We start from the raw sequence: 14199 nt of genomic DNA on the forward strand, positions 1-14199 counted from the left end.
CCTTGCCGATCCTTAAAATGACACGGCATGAGGCTCAGGACTCAGGGCCCTCGCACTTCCTGTTCCCTCTGCCTGGGATGATGTCCCCAACAGGGCCCTGCCTTCCTTGCCTCAAAGGTCGTCTTCTTGGTGAGACCTTTCCTGACCACCCCATTAAAAATGGACACCGCCCTGTAGCTTCCGCTCTCTATTCCTGCTTTTCTCCTTGGCACTCATCACCACTTATACCATATACTAGAGGCCCGGTGCATGAAATTCATGCACTGGCGGGGGGGGGGGGGCGGGGGGGGGGAGTGTCCCTCAGCCCAGCCTGCACCCTCTCCAATCTGGGACCCCTTGGGGATGTCCGACTGCCGGTTATCGGGCCTAAACCGGCAGTCGGACATCCCTCTCACAATCCGGGACTGCTGGCTCCTAACCACTCGCCTGCCTGCCTGCCTGATTGCCTCTAACCACTTCTGCCTGCCAGCCTGATTGGCCCCTAACCACTCCCCTGCCGACCTGATTGCCGCCTAACTGCCCTCCCCTGCCAGCCATCTTATGGCGGCCATCTTGTGATGATGTGGGGCAGCCATCTTGTGATGACATGGGGGTGGCCATCTTGTGATGACATGAGGGCATGAGGGCCACCTAGGCTTTTATTAGTATAGATTTCCTTAAATCTTACTGGTCTCCTTACCAGAGTGTAACCTCCATGAAGAGTAAGCAAAAAGGGACTTTTGTTGACTGCGGAATCCTCAGGACCTAAACAGCGCCCGCTTAATAACTAATCAGGGAATGAACGTGCCCAAGGAAGGAACGATAAAAGCTAAATGTGTGAGCGCTTACTTAGGTGAGGCTCACTGAGGGGCTCACAGGTAATGGCCAGCTTTTACAGAGGAGGAGACTGCGGCCCAGGGAGCAGGAAAGCCGGGGTTAGACACCCGATCTCACCCAGCAACCTGCACTCTTCCCTCCGGAGCCCCCGCCTCCCGCGCTATTCAAAGCCACGTGGAGGGGGGCGCTCCCTGCAGCCAGGGTCTCCGAATTAACGCCGGCAGACAGGGCGTGGCTGCGTCCTCTCAGCAGGAGGCCCCGCCCAGCTCCTTACAGGTGTGATTCGCGTTTCCTTGACTCGGAAAGGGAGGGGGACCCAGGGTTTGCGGCTTTGCCCCCGGAGGGAGCAAAGGGAGGTTCCACCGCGGCCGCAGGCGCCCGGAACTCACAGTCAGGGTCTCGGTTTCCGCCCGGAACGCTGTTCCGCCGCCCCCGGAAGTTGCGCTCGCTGTCCGGGTAACGGGCCCCGACGGCGTCGGCGGCCGCTGCGTCGCTATGGACCGAGAGGAGGCGGTGAGCGGGCGGGGGGCCGGGCGGGTCCGCACAGCCGGGCGGGAGGGGACCCGAGCTGGGGAGCGGGGGCTGGAGGACGCCGTCCGGCTGCGGGGCGGCCTCTGACCGCCGGGGGCGGGGCCGGGGCCGGGGCCGGCGGGCGCGCGCGGGTGTTTGGGGGAAAGAGGCTGGAGTTTCTGGCAGGAGGAGGTGTGGGTGCCGGCAGGGTGGGGTGACAGCCTGGATGGGTGGGTGTGCTTAGGAAAGGATGAGCGGTGGGTTTGGGGGGGGTGTCCACCCAGGTGGCGCATCCTCTCTGCTCGGCCCGCAAGTTCCCTTTGATGTTGGGGCGCGAGAGGGAGGGTCGGGGTTGGAACCAGAATGCCCCCAGGCAACCCCTGGGAACCCTCGCCACCATCTCGTGCAGGGATTCCAAAGTCGGGTTTGGGGGCCCTCCAGGGAAGGAACGATAGTTATCGATACGGGGTTAGAGAAAACGTGACCAGCTCCCCCAAATAAACGGGGCGTTCGTTTTTGGCATGCCACACAACGTGCCGGCGTCTTCGGCGGCGTTAAGGCCTTCTGTCATGAGACCAGTGATCATGTCAAACACCAAAGACCCCGGGGACCGGGGGTTGATGAGTCTAGGGACGTGGAGAAGCGCTGTGGGAACGGAAGGCCTCACTCCTTGTGGATGGATGCTCAGTAGCTGTTTACTGAGCGATGGGTGGGTAACGTCTGTTCATGACACTGTCATTCTAACACCCTTAGCCCGACGATGCCGTGAGTGGGGACCAGGTCTGTCTGGCTCCCCCTTGAATCCTCATCACCTACTTAAATGCCTAGTACATTGATTGTTGATGCTCCTTGTATTGCTGAATGAATTAATCGACACAATTATAATAAAAATCTGGTCTCTGCCCCGCCGGTGTGGCCCAGTAGCTGAGCACTGACCTGTGAACCTGGAGGTTGGGGTTGGACTCCTGGGCAGGATGCATGCCCGGGATGCTGCTTGATGACCATTGATGTTTCTGTCTCTCTCTCCCTCTCCCTCTCTAAAATCAATTTTAAAAAAACTATTAAAAAATGGTATGCTATTTCTACTTGTTAAATCTTCTCTATACTTAACTCTTTTACTATCTTTTTTTTTTCATCACTGCATTTTCAAGGAGTTTTACTAGTATTCACTCATCTTTTTCCTGTTTCACCCCTACCACCTTTTCTTCATCCCCCCTCACCCACTGCATGTTTTAGAAACTCTTCTTTAATAGTTTAATCCAGCGGTCGGCAAACTCATTAGTCACAGAGCCAAATACCAACAGGACAACGATTGAAATTTCTTTTGAGAGCCAAATTTTTTAAACTTAAACTTCTTCTAACGCCACTTCTTCAAAATAGACTCGCCCAGGCCGTGGTATTTTGTGGAAGAGCCACACTCAAGGGGCCAAAGAGCCGCATGTGGCTCGCGAGCCGTGGTTTGCAGACCACTGGTTTAATCCATTCAAACTGCTCAAGAACTTGAACTACTGTTCTCCCTGCTTCTAGAGCATCTCTCTTGCATATTTTCTACTTTTGATGTTTTTTTATGTGTGGGGTGGAACTGCAGGGTTTGGGTCCCATGTGCTGAATGCGGCTTTCCTCTTTTCCTGCAGAAAGAGCTCAGAGAGCGCTGTGCCCAGTGCGCTGCCGTGTCCTGGGGTCTGACTGATGAGGGCAAATACTATTGTACTTCCTGCCACAACGTTACAGACGTAAGTAACATCTCATCCGCGAACTTGCTCATGTTTCAAACATTGCAGGTTCAGCCTCGTATGTGGCAAAGAGTTGATCTGTTCTTATGGGTCCTGTAATACGCCAATTCCACAGATGTCAGTAGTCTTCAAGGGCTTACACAGGTGAAGGAATTTGTGAGTTAGATCTAAGGATGAGTTTTTGAAATTATGTTGGGCCATACATATAACTGATTTCCTGATTCAGACTGTGTAGTCCAAGCGTGTCAAACTCGTGGCCCGCGGGCCGCACGCCTCGTTTATTTGGCCCGTGTTAGCCTCTGAGTTTGACATGCTTGGTGCAGTCTTATGGGGAAATAATTAAAACTGTAGTTCTTTGATGAGTTAAGAGTTTTTAATGTGTGGTGGGATCTTAGAGGTTTTGAAGATGGAATGTTAGAAAGATGGAGGACTGTTGGAAATAGGCTTCGTTATTGTTTTATCTTTGTACAGTACCTTACAGATTGCCAAGCGTTCTATTACCCAGTCCTTAACTCCCTCCTCGTAAGAACCTGTGAGCTACACTATTGTGTCTATCTAGAGACAGGGCAGGTAGGCCTCACGACTTGAGCGAGTTTGCCAAAGCCACACAGGTATGAAGTGTTGAGCCAGAACTTGACCCTGAGTCTTCTGACTGCAGTGTTCATTTTACCCCACCACACCTGCCTCTAGAGGAGAGACTGCCATTCTGTCCTGCATGGCCTTGATCGTGGAGGCCCTTTCCCACCGGAGGGCGAGGTCCTGTCCTGGTTACGCACCTCAGGGCAACATAACCCAAAGAATCAAGGGTGTGGGCAACCTGCTGTTGGACATAAACATGCTACGACTCTTCTCTGTGGAGGAGGATTTGCTCAGAGTCTGCAGAGCCAGGAAGGAGCAGATACTCCCCTCACCACATCCCCTTCCGAAAGGCACAGTTGGGACAGATCAGTGTCACTGTGTGGACTTCTGCTCCTGGCCAGGAAGGCGTAGCAGGACCCAGACTTACCTTCCTACCCTAAACAACAAAAAACCTGGAAAAAATATATGAAACAAGTAAAAAAAAATTCCCCTTGAGAAAGTGGTTGGTTCAGCTTGCAGCTCAGTCGCACAGGCTTGTCCTGCAGACAGTCACTGCTCTCTGTCTCAGCGGAAGTCCTCATGTCCCCTTCCACGTAGTCACACAGCGCGTTTAAAAGGTACGTCAGTGCTCCTCTGACGACGTGGTTGGGCCAAGGGGTATGTTCGTTATTTTGATTACGGGGCTGGTTTTGGATACACACACACAAAAGATGATTGCTTTTGGAAAATCAAATTTATGAGTAGAATGTCTACATATTATTTGCACCTAAAATTATGTCTGCAGTAAGTGCCTACATATTATTTAAAGATACTAAACAAAGGTATGAAGTATTGATTACCTGGAAGAAAATAACTTCTCCTACATGTACTACTGAAGTAAGAGATTTACTTAAGAAAAATATATACTTGATCATGTTTCTATATTTTTACATTATTTACGAGTAAGTATGTTAAGAGGATTAATTTCATATATATATTTTATATATACATTTTAGGAGAGAATTCTTAAAATTATACAATCATATAGTAATGGCTAAATTTTTATTTCAGTATTAGTAAAAAAGTAGACAGAACACTGGACCAGGTGTTAGAAGATCTGAATTCTAGGGTGTTTTTCTTTTTTGGGTGTGTGATTTTTAAAATATGGCTCATTTGTAAATAATATTATTGGTGTAATAATTAGGGAAAGTATATGTTGGAAGCATTTATAAAATTTTAAGAAAGATTTAATATCTGTGTGAGAGAGAGAAAGAGCCATAAGCAGAGAGCAAACCAGAATCTTAGGTACCATCCCTGAGAGCACTTGGAACTGAAGACTTGGGAATGAATTGTACCCACCGTTTAGTCATTCCAAAATCCTATAAATGGATAAAAAATAAAAAGTAGTATTTTTATAATTTCATAAATAAAGCTGTTTTAGAATATTTTTCAAATACGGAAAAGTAGGATGTGTAGCTTAGGCATTGCTGATTAAAATAATTACAGAAATTATTTTAATTCCAAAGCATTTTGGTGCAGAAGAAACAAATATATTTGACTTGAGGTTTGATTTGAAACAATTAGAAAGTGATTTTACCGAAGAACTTGTGTGCTTTTTGCATAACCCATGAACGTAGTGTGGCTAAGGCCTGGGAGGGGTGCATGGGGGGAAAGGGGTCACTTGTAATACTCTCACCAATAAATTTAAAAAATAAATAAAAATAAAAGATTACACCCCCCCACACACACACACAGTGATTTGAAATAAAAGTTCATTCATTTGACAGACATTTACTCAGTGTTACTGTATCCCAGGCACTGTTTTAGGTAGGGAGTAATTTTGAATGAGGAAGCGACAAAAAGGTTAATCAGAATGTTCCAACTTATGGAATTTCCCCCAGATGTGCCATCATTGGTTCTGGCACTCACCGTTTGGTTCATTGTACTTCAGGAACAGCTTGGAAACCTGTGGGAGACGTAAAGCTATGGTTTTAATGATGCTGTTTCCGTCTCCTGCAGAGATCTAAGGAAGTTTTAAACACTGAGGCGATTCCTAACACTAAAGTACAAGCTGTCAGCCGGGGGCTTAAAGGGAGGAAGAAACATGGTAAGCTCATGCTTCATATGTGCCTAGCATTCTTCAGCCTCGGTTTTCACCTTCATGATTTGGGGATGTGGAATGGAATATTAAACAGGTTCTAGAGAAGTTGCCAGGATCCTAAGCAGGTAATGCCACGTGGAATTAGAGTGGGTGGTTATTGAAGGTGAGACGGAGGCGGCTGTCTGCCAGCAGGTCCTTTTTCACCTGCTGTTGTCAAGCTGCTTTTCCAGTGGAGCAGCTATTACGCAAAAAAAGTAATGATGCCAAAGGAGCCTGTCTCTTTCTATCTGTCGGCGTGTGCTTTTCTGCTCTATTTATCACCTCATGAATGTGACCTGCTGTGCTTTAAGAAAAATGCTTACTTTCTGAAATGATTCAGCAGGAATTGTCAGGTTGGGCCAGTTAAACCTGATACTCAATGTTCAGAAACCCGTTTCTCACACTGAACTTGGAACACACCCACTTATTTTTTTATATACATTTTATTGATTTTTTACAGAGAGGAAGGGAGAGGGATAGAGAGTTTGAAACATCGATGAGAGAGAAACATCGATCACCTGCCTCCTGCACACTTCCTACTGGGGATGTGCCCGCAACCAAGGTACATGTCCTTGACCAGAATCGAACCTGGGACCCTTCGGTCCGCAGGCCGACGCTCTACCCACTGAGCCAAACTGGTCAGGGCTGAACACACCCTTTTAAAATAGGGAAGATTATTTTCCCTTAAAATAGCCTCAGGCCCTAGCTGGTTTGGCTCAGTGGGTAGAACGTCAGCCAGAGGACTGAGGGGTCCTGGGTTCGATTTTGCTCAAGGGCACAGGCCTGGGTTGCAGGCTCGATCCCCCGTGTGGGGTGTGCAGGAGGCAGCCAATCAGTGATTCTCTCTCATCATTGATGTTTCTATCTCTCTCTCCCTCTCCCTTCCTCTCTGAAATCAATAAAAACATATTTTTAAAAAAACTAGCCTCAGCATGGGTGTGCTTTGAAAGGTATCTGTTTCATTAGTGCAGTAAGTACATGTAATTAACCTTTTGAGAGGAATCTGAGGTAGTCTACCTGATGCTTTTTACGTTGCCACTGATGACCTAGGACCAGGTTCTCAGGTTTGAAACCGGCTAATGACGGCTCCTCCCCATGAGGGGCTCCAGGGGCACACACTTGAAATAGAAATGTGAGAACGTGAATGAACTCCGGTGAACACTGCTGCTCTGGTGGATGACAGAGTGCCCAAGTGCCAGCTGCTGTCCTGTTTAACCTTCAGTAGTGACTGGTTATTAGGCTGAAACCTGATTCATTTTAATTGAATTTTGTTAGGGTAAACCTGGTTAACTGGGATTTGACCTTTGTAAATAGTTAAAATATAGTTAAACTTCAGTAGCTGCAGGAACTTCAGGTGCTTCAAAGGAGATGTCAGGTGTCTTATATTCAGCCTCTGACCTTCGTTCCTTCCTCTAAAATGAAGGTGGTACCGTCAGTTATGCGGACAAGGAGCCCAGATGCAGGGTGTGCGGGTGAGAGCAGACGCAGGGTGTGCGGGTGAGAGCAGACGCAGGGTGTGCGGGTGAGAGCAGACGCAGGGTGTGCGGGTGAGAGCAGACACGGTGTGCGGGTGAGAGCAGACGCAGGGTGTGCGGGTGAGAGCAGACGCAGGGTGTGCGGGTGAGAGCAGACGCAGGGTGTGCGGGTGAGAGCAGACGCAGGGTGTGCGGGTGAGAGCAGACGCGGGGTGTGCGGGTGAGAGCAGACGCGGGGTGTGCGGGTGAGAGCAGACGCAGGGTGTGCGGGTGAGAGCAGACACGGGGTGTGCGGGTGAGAGCAGACGCGGGGTGTGCGGGTGACAGCAGACGCAGGGTGTGCGGGTGAGAGCAGACGCGGGGCGTGCGGGTGAGTGTGCAGGTGAGAGCAGACGCAGGGTGTGCGGGTGAGAGCAGACGCAGGGTGTGCGGGTGAGAGCAGACGCAGGGTGTGCGGGTGAGAGCAGACGCGGGGTGTGCGGGTGAGAGCAGACACGGGGTGTGCGGGTGAGAGCAGACACGGGGTGTGCGGGTGAGAGCAGACACGGGGTGTGCGGGTGAGAGCAGACACGGGGTGTGCGGGTGAGAGCAGACACGGGGTGTGCGGGTGAGAGCAGACACGGGGTGTGCGGGTGAGAGCAGACACGGGGTGTGCGGGTGAGAGCAGACGCAGGGTGTGCGGGTGAGAGCAGACACGGGGTGTGCGGGTGACAGCAGACGCGGGGCGTGCGGGTGAGAGCAGACACGGGGTGTGCGGGTGACAGCAGACGCAGGGTGTGCGGGTGAGAGCAGACACGGGGTGTGCGGGTGACAGCAGACGCGGGCGTGCGGGTGAGTGTGCAGGTGAGAGCAGACGCAGGGTGTGCGGGTGAGAGCAGGCGCAGGAGGAGGAGCGCACGGGGCCCAGGTTGAAGGGCTTCCCCGCCCTCCCTGCACTCGGGGTGCATCGGAATGACAGGCTTTCCGTTTCACTCATGAACAACCCAAGACCCTCTGCAGAAACTGGGTTCGGGCCTGTGACAGGTGAGGGAGAGCAGCGCAGTCCTGGGCCCTGCGCAGGGGGAGGGACTTGGAGTCGTGGTGCCGGCTTCAGAGCTCTGTGTGCGAAGGCGCCGCTCCGCCTCCAAAGGACAGCGTTGGTCCAGCAGGGCGGGGGACCCCGGTTTTACGGGGGTTTCTGTGGAAACGCGTAGCTCTTGTCTGTCACGTGGCAGATTTCTCCCCGGCTCTGGGGCGGTCTGAGGACCGAGGAAAAGAACCCGCACAGCACCCAGCGCGCTCCTGGCTCCTGGCCGAGCTCCAGAAAGTGGGGTTCCTCGCTTGCCGTTTCCCCCAGTCCTGGAGCCGTGTTCAGAGAAGCGGAGTGCCGCTGGGCTGGGCGTTGGAGGGAACGCATTGCCTCTCCGTGGCCTGGCCCCTCCTGCTCTGTCCGCTCCTCCCAGACGGCACCGCCGCCTGCCTTGGGCGGGAGCAGAGCAGTGCAAGCCAGGGCCGGCGCGGAGGGCCCCATGCCGGGTTTACTGGGCACTGGTCACACAGTAGGCTTCTTAAAACGTATTTCACTTGTTTGACATGGTGACTACCATTTTCCTACCTTTTACATTAATATCTCAGAAAAATTGTGGATAATGTGAAATACAAAATCTCATCGACGATAAAAGGAACGTTTAGCTTTAGCATTTGGGGACAAATCTGCCGTGTTGGAGACGAGACTAAGAGTGGAAACCCCACTCAGGGATACAGACGACGGCAGTGCCCTGTGTCAGACAGCGTGCCTGTGCGCAGGCGCGGTGCGTGCCCTCGGTAAAGCACTCCCTGACGTCACTCCACACACCGTGGTTGGGGAGGGTGTCTGAAACGTGGTGTCTGTCTTTCAGAGAGAGGCTGGGATTGGTACGTGTGCGAAGGCTTCCAGCACATTCTGTGTCAGCAAGCCGAGGCCTTGAAGGCCCTGGGGGTGGGCCCCGAATTCAAGGTGAGTCCTTTGTGCCTGGATGTTAGCTTTCCCTCTTGTTCGGAGAGCAGTAAGATTTAGAGGGAAACTAACCAGTCTTCCCAGGGGGCCGCCGGGAGAATCTTGCTGCTGACATTTTTGCTTTAGTCTTTTTATCAGACCAGCAATTCCCAAACTACATTCTCCGGGATGTACAGAGGGTACATCTCACAGAAAACAAGACAGGCCGTACTCGTCGTGTATTTAGGAAACATTGACTTCAACCACGTAAAAGGAGTAGCTTTGCAGGCTTCCTGCTGCTTCTCCGTGGCAGTGTGCTAGTTCCGTTCCCCAGGGGCCCGGGGCGGCGTGGGCCGGGCTCGGGGTTTAGACAGAAGCCGGTGTGTGGCTTCCAGCGTGGGCGTGTCAGGAGCCCGGAGGCCTGTGGAGCACAGACTGCTGACCGTCCCAGAGCCGCTGGGGCAGGAGGTCTGGAGCAGCCCAAGGATTGGCCTTTCTAGCAAGTTCCCGGGTGGCCTGCGGCGGCGGGCCGGGGGCCATCCTTTGACTCTGCTGCCTCTCAGGAGTGTCCCCGAGAGGGACTGTTCTATTCTGCATTTCGGATTTCCTCATCTAGGTGCAGCCATCTCAGGAACTCTAAGCCAGTGCCTCAGCACCGTGGTTATTGTACCCCTGCCTCACGCCATCCCTGCAGCCAAGCGCTGGAGACCCCTCGCTGGGGAGAGGGAGTGAGGGAGCACAGTCAGACGCCGGGTGCTCACAGGGGACACCAAGGGCAGAACGAGGAGGGAGGGAGCCGGTGTGGGCCGCAGCCCCAAGGAGAGCTGTGGAGGGGCTTTGCTGGGGGCCGCCACGCAGGGGACCTCAGACCGGGTGCGGCCGAAGAGGCACCGCCTGTCCTGGCAGAGGCCGCCGTAGGAGCTGGAAGCTCAGCACAGGAAGCTCAGCACAGAGCTGCTGTGGGCGAGATGTGCGAGCGTATTTGTCATCGGTACACAATCCCCCTCGTTTCCCTTCCACCCCAGAATCAAGTTTTACATAACTTTTGGAAGCGCTACCTTCAGAAGAGCAGGCAGGCGTATTGCGAAAACCCGGTTTATGCCAGAAAAAGGAAAGCTGCGGTAAGTCACCCCCAGAGAGTGGGACCAGGGACACTCCGGGGAGGCGTGGAGAGGAGGATGCCCGCCCCCCGGGGTTGATGTGGTCAGGAATGGTGTAAGTTCATGGGAATTAACGCCGTTTAAGTTACAATTCCTGTGTAGTAACTCGATGTTGCTTTGCAAATAGGTCCTGGGGAGTCCGAGCCACTCGGACTGGGAGAGCGAGCCCGCGCTGCTGAGTGACGCCAGCGGCCCTTCTTGGGGTGAAAGTGGGGCCGAGCCCCAGGCCGACGGCCACAGGAGGCCCTCCCTGTCCAGCAGAGCCTCCCAGTCAGGTAGGGAGACGCGGTGCGGGGGGAGCTGGGGGCGCCCCTCGGAAGGAGCGCAGTCCCTCTCCTCGCGCTCAGGAGAGGAGGCTGGCCCAGCAGAAGCAAGGCCGAGCACAGGCCGTGGAGTGAAACCTGTGTCACACGGAGGCACGTTGTCTCCGGGGAATATTGTCGTGTGATGTTGAGAGGCAGCCACACGGTCAGTGGGTCTAGAAAGACGGAGGCCAACTCAGGAAAGGCCACATGGATGTGCGGGCTCAGGATTCCACAGAAAAGCCGCTGCCGAGCAGTGAGAGAGCTTAGCCCACAGTCGTGGACAGGCGTCAAAGGTGACATCCGGTTTCTCAGCACAGACTAAAGCCACGGAATGAAGCCGTGGTCCATGTGTGCGCGCCTCGTTTTCTGATTTAAGTCCCAATTGTGCCCGGGGAGTCTTGTCCCTGGGCTCCCCGGGAGGCTGAGCTGCTGGTCCCTTCCTTCGTGGACCCCCAGCATTCCCACCCGCAAGTCCGCTCCCCGGGAGCTGGCCCGGTTTTCCAGAGACTCTCTGAGGCTCACAGACTTAGACCACGCTCCTGGGCCCTCCTGGAGGGTGTCAGCCTGGCTGTTCTGGAAAGTGGGCGGGAGGGAGAGGGCCCGGGAGAGGGCTTCTCTCAGGACTCCCTATGTGACCTTTCACTTACCCCCCCCCCCCCCCCCCCGTCTCAGCCGTGAGTGTGGCTGAGGTCCCTATCTGTCCCAGAGGCCTTCCTCCCCGCTCTCCAGGAGAAGCTTCCAGTCTCCCGCCAAGGTTGGGGCGGGCAGTCCTTGGGCTGTGGCGCTGGGGTGGGAATCTGGTCAGACTTTCCAGCAGTTAGTTCTCCTGGGGTGAGCCCGACCGTCCCTGTTGCCAGGGGTCCCTGGTTTAACCAACCAGTCCAGCTCGCTCCGGACTGCCCAGGCCCGATCGCCTGTCCAGATGCTTCCCAGCTGTCAACCTGTACTGCTCTCCTCCCTTCCCCCTTGTCTGGCCTCGGGCTTCCTTTTTAACATTGCCCTTATCACTGCTTAGTGAGACGGAGCAGAAGCTGGGCCAGGCAGGTTTTCTACCTGCCATCTCACCTGGCAGCTCCTGCGAGCTGTCATGAACATACCATAACGTCTCATGTGTTCTACGGGGATCTGTGTCCTCTTCAGCTTGTAAGCCAGTCATCCTCCATCCTTTGCCCCCTCAGCCCCTGCAGGCTTGATGGACAGGTTGGTGCAGCTCCTCGGGGCTCAGGCGACCCCAGGCAGCTGGTCCAGGGACGATGCTTTGAGAACCACAGGTTCAAATGCCTCTTTGGATTTCACTCTTTCTCCTTTGTCCCCTAAGAAATGGCATCCGTCTGCTCCGGGTCCCTGGATGGAGTCGAGTACTCTCTGCGCAAGGAGAGGGGGCTGCTGAAGATGACCGTGCCCGCCACCCTGGCTCTCTGCGGCCTGTCGTTGCTGTGGCAGCGGGAGGCGCTCGCCCTCTCCGACCTCCTGCGGTAAGCGGCCTCGGGGCGTGCGTGCTTCTCTGCGGACCGGGACGGACGTGGATAGTGTGACTTACGAGGCTCGAGTTAAGGAAGGGTCTGGAAAGATGGGGCACCCGGCGTTGTAATTCTGTAACTCAGTCCTCCCTGGGCTAGAGCTCACCACCTCCCTGCTTCCTTATTTATAAAGCGGGAATCATAGTCCCTGCCTCACGTGGCGTTGTAATTCTGTAACTCAGTCCTCCCTGGGCTAGAGCTCACCACCTCCCTGCTTCCTTATTTATAAAGCGGGAATCATAGTCCCTGCCTCACGTGGCGTTGCAAGTTAATTACCTACTGTGAGTAAATGCTTTGAAGAAGAAAAGTGACATTCAAGTGGTAGTATTAGTGGTTTTGTTTCTAAGGGAGAAGATGAACAGATGACCTTTACCTTGGCAAATGGTTATTAATGTAGTTACACAAGAGCTAAACATAGGCTGCCGGTGTTTATATGGGGAAATTGAAAACAAAACTGTTGGAAGAACCTGTTATGCAGATAGCTGGCATCACATTTTTCAAGATAATCTGCAGGGCTTTATGGTTAATGAGTACATGGTGGCATTGTGCGTACCGATTTCTCATCACAGCGAAGATGTGCCCGAGTCATGAATGTGTCGCTGTCCCCGTGCGTTCTGGATTCTATGTAATCACATTGGGTTTGGTCCGCGGGTGGAGTGGTTAAGAGCACAGACTTAGACCCGCTCCTGGGCCCTGCTGCTTGTGCGTGACGGGACCGTGAGGAAGGTCACTTAATGCCTCCGCCTCCGCTGCCTTGTGGCAAAGCAGGAGTAACACTGGCTCCCCGCTGGGCGGCAGCTGCTGCAGCTCTTGGCGCGTGCAGAGCGCTCAGACCAGGGCCGACACGGAGAGCCAGTGCTGACCGGGCTGTGTCCTCTCCTTTCCTCTCCTTTCCTCTCCCCTCCCCTCCCCTCCCCTCCCCTCCCCTCCCCTCCCCTCCCCTCCTCTCCTTCTCCTCCGCCGTCACCACCATCCTTGGCACGAGGCCCTTGGGTGAAATAAAACGCCTCCAGTGAATGATGCGAGTGCCTTTGAATGTGGCCACATCAACCAGATAACAAGGCTTTTCTCAGGGTGATTCACCGCATGCAGATCGTCCGTGACTCAGTGACTTTACTGTTAAGTTGAAAGCCCGTCTTGCTCTGTCTGCCCCGTGGGGTGACCTCACCTCCTCCCAGGTCTAATTACCGCCTCTGGTGATGACGCCCGAGTCTGTCTCCAGCCCCGACTTGTTTACTGAGGGCCGGCCGTGTGCCTCACAGAGGAGCGCGGACGGACGCACTCCTGGGCTGTCTATGGTTCTCAGGATCAGCATGACCACACGAGGCTCCTCATCGTCCCCCAGCCCAGCTCCTCTCCTTCCAGCATTTTCCGTCTTCATAACCGCCACGCCTCTGGCATCCGATCCCGCAGCCTAGGAACCGCCTGGCTCTTCCCTCTCTGCACACACATCCGTCAGCCATGCTTGCAAAGTAACTCTCAAAACCCCTCTCCTCTCCCCACTCCCTGCCCGTCTTCACCTGGGTTGCTTAGCACCCTCCCGGGGGGGCCCTGTGGCCGCAGTGGTGTGCCGCTCCATTTCCTCCCTGCCCGGAGGCCCACAGACACAGCGTCGGTCACCTGGCGGATGCAGAGCTCAGGCTGGCCACCCTCCGGGGAGGCTGTAAGCGGCTAGCAGAGCTCTCCTGGAAACCTAACAAGATGGAGATCAATATTTACTGATATTCTTCTCGGGGAATGTATATGTGGTTGGAAGATCGAGGGTGAAATCCTGCCCCTTCATCTCTTTCTTCCCGGCCCCCTTTCCTCCTCCCTCTCCCCTCCTCCCTTCCTTCCTTCCTCTCTCTCCCTTCCTCCTCCCTCTCCCCTCCTCCCTTCCTTCCTTCCTCTCTCTCCCTTCCTCCTCCCTCTCCCCTCCTCCCTCCCTTCCTTCCTCTCTCTCCCTTCCTCCTCCCTCTCCCCTCCTCCCTCCCTTCCTTCCTCTCTCTCCCTTCCTCCTCCCTCTCCCCTCCTCCTTTCCTTCCTTCC

General features: G+C 54.1%; 1 protein-coding gene across 2 annotated transcripts in view; it reads left to right on the forward strand.

The window, feature by feature from the left end:
* Positions 1-1229: 1229 nt before the first annotated feature.
* The window catches only part of TAF1B (TATA-box binding protein associated factor, RNA polymerase I subunit B), a 38167-nt gene continuing 25197 nt past the window's right edge, over positions 1230-14199 (forward strand). Inside the window, exons 1-7 of one of the 2 annotated variants that reach the window (XM_079792072.1) lie at positions 1230-1329; positions 2961-3059; positions 5637-5724; positions 9110-9207; positions 10212-10307; positions 10474-10621; positions 11970-12126. In XM_079792072.1, the coding sequence (XP_079648198.1) occupies positions 1312-1329; positions 2961-3059; positions 5637-5724; positions 9110-9207; positions 10212-10307; positions 10474-10621; positions 11970-12126 (704 nt within the window). In that variant the 5' untranslated portion in view covers positions 1230-1311. Of the gene's footprint in view, positions 1330-2960; positions 3060-5636; positions 5725-9109; positions 9208-10211; positions 10308-10473; positions 10622-11969; positions 12127-13124; positions 13644-14199 lie in introns of those variants that run through there. The other variant, XM_079792074.1, reaches the window with a different exon arrangement.

The sequence above is a fragment of the Cnephaeus nilssonii genome (assembly GCF_951640355.1).
Source record: "Cnephaeus nilssonii genome assembly, chromosome: 15".
Classification (NCBI taxonomy): domain Eukaryota; kingdom Metazoa; phylum Chordata; class Mammalia; order Chiroptera; family Vespertilionidae; genus Cnephaeus; species Cnephaeus nilssonii.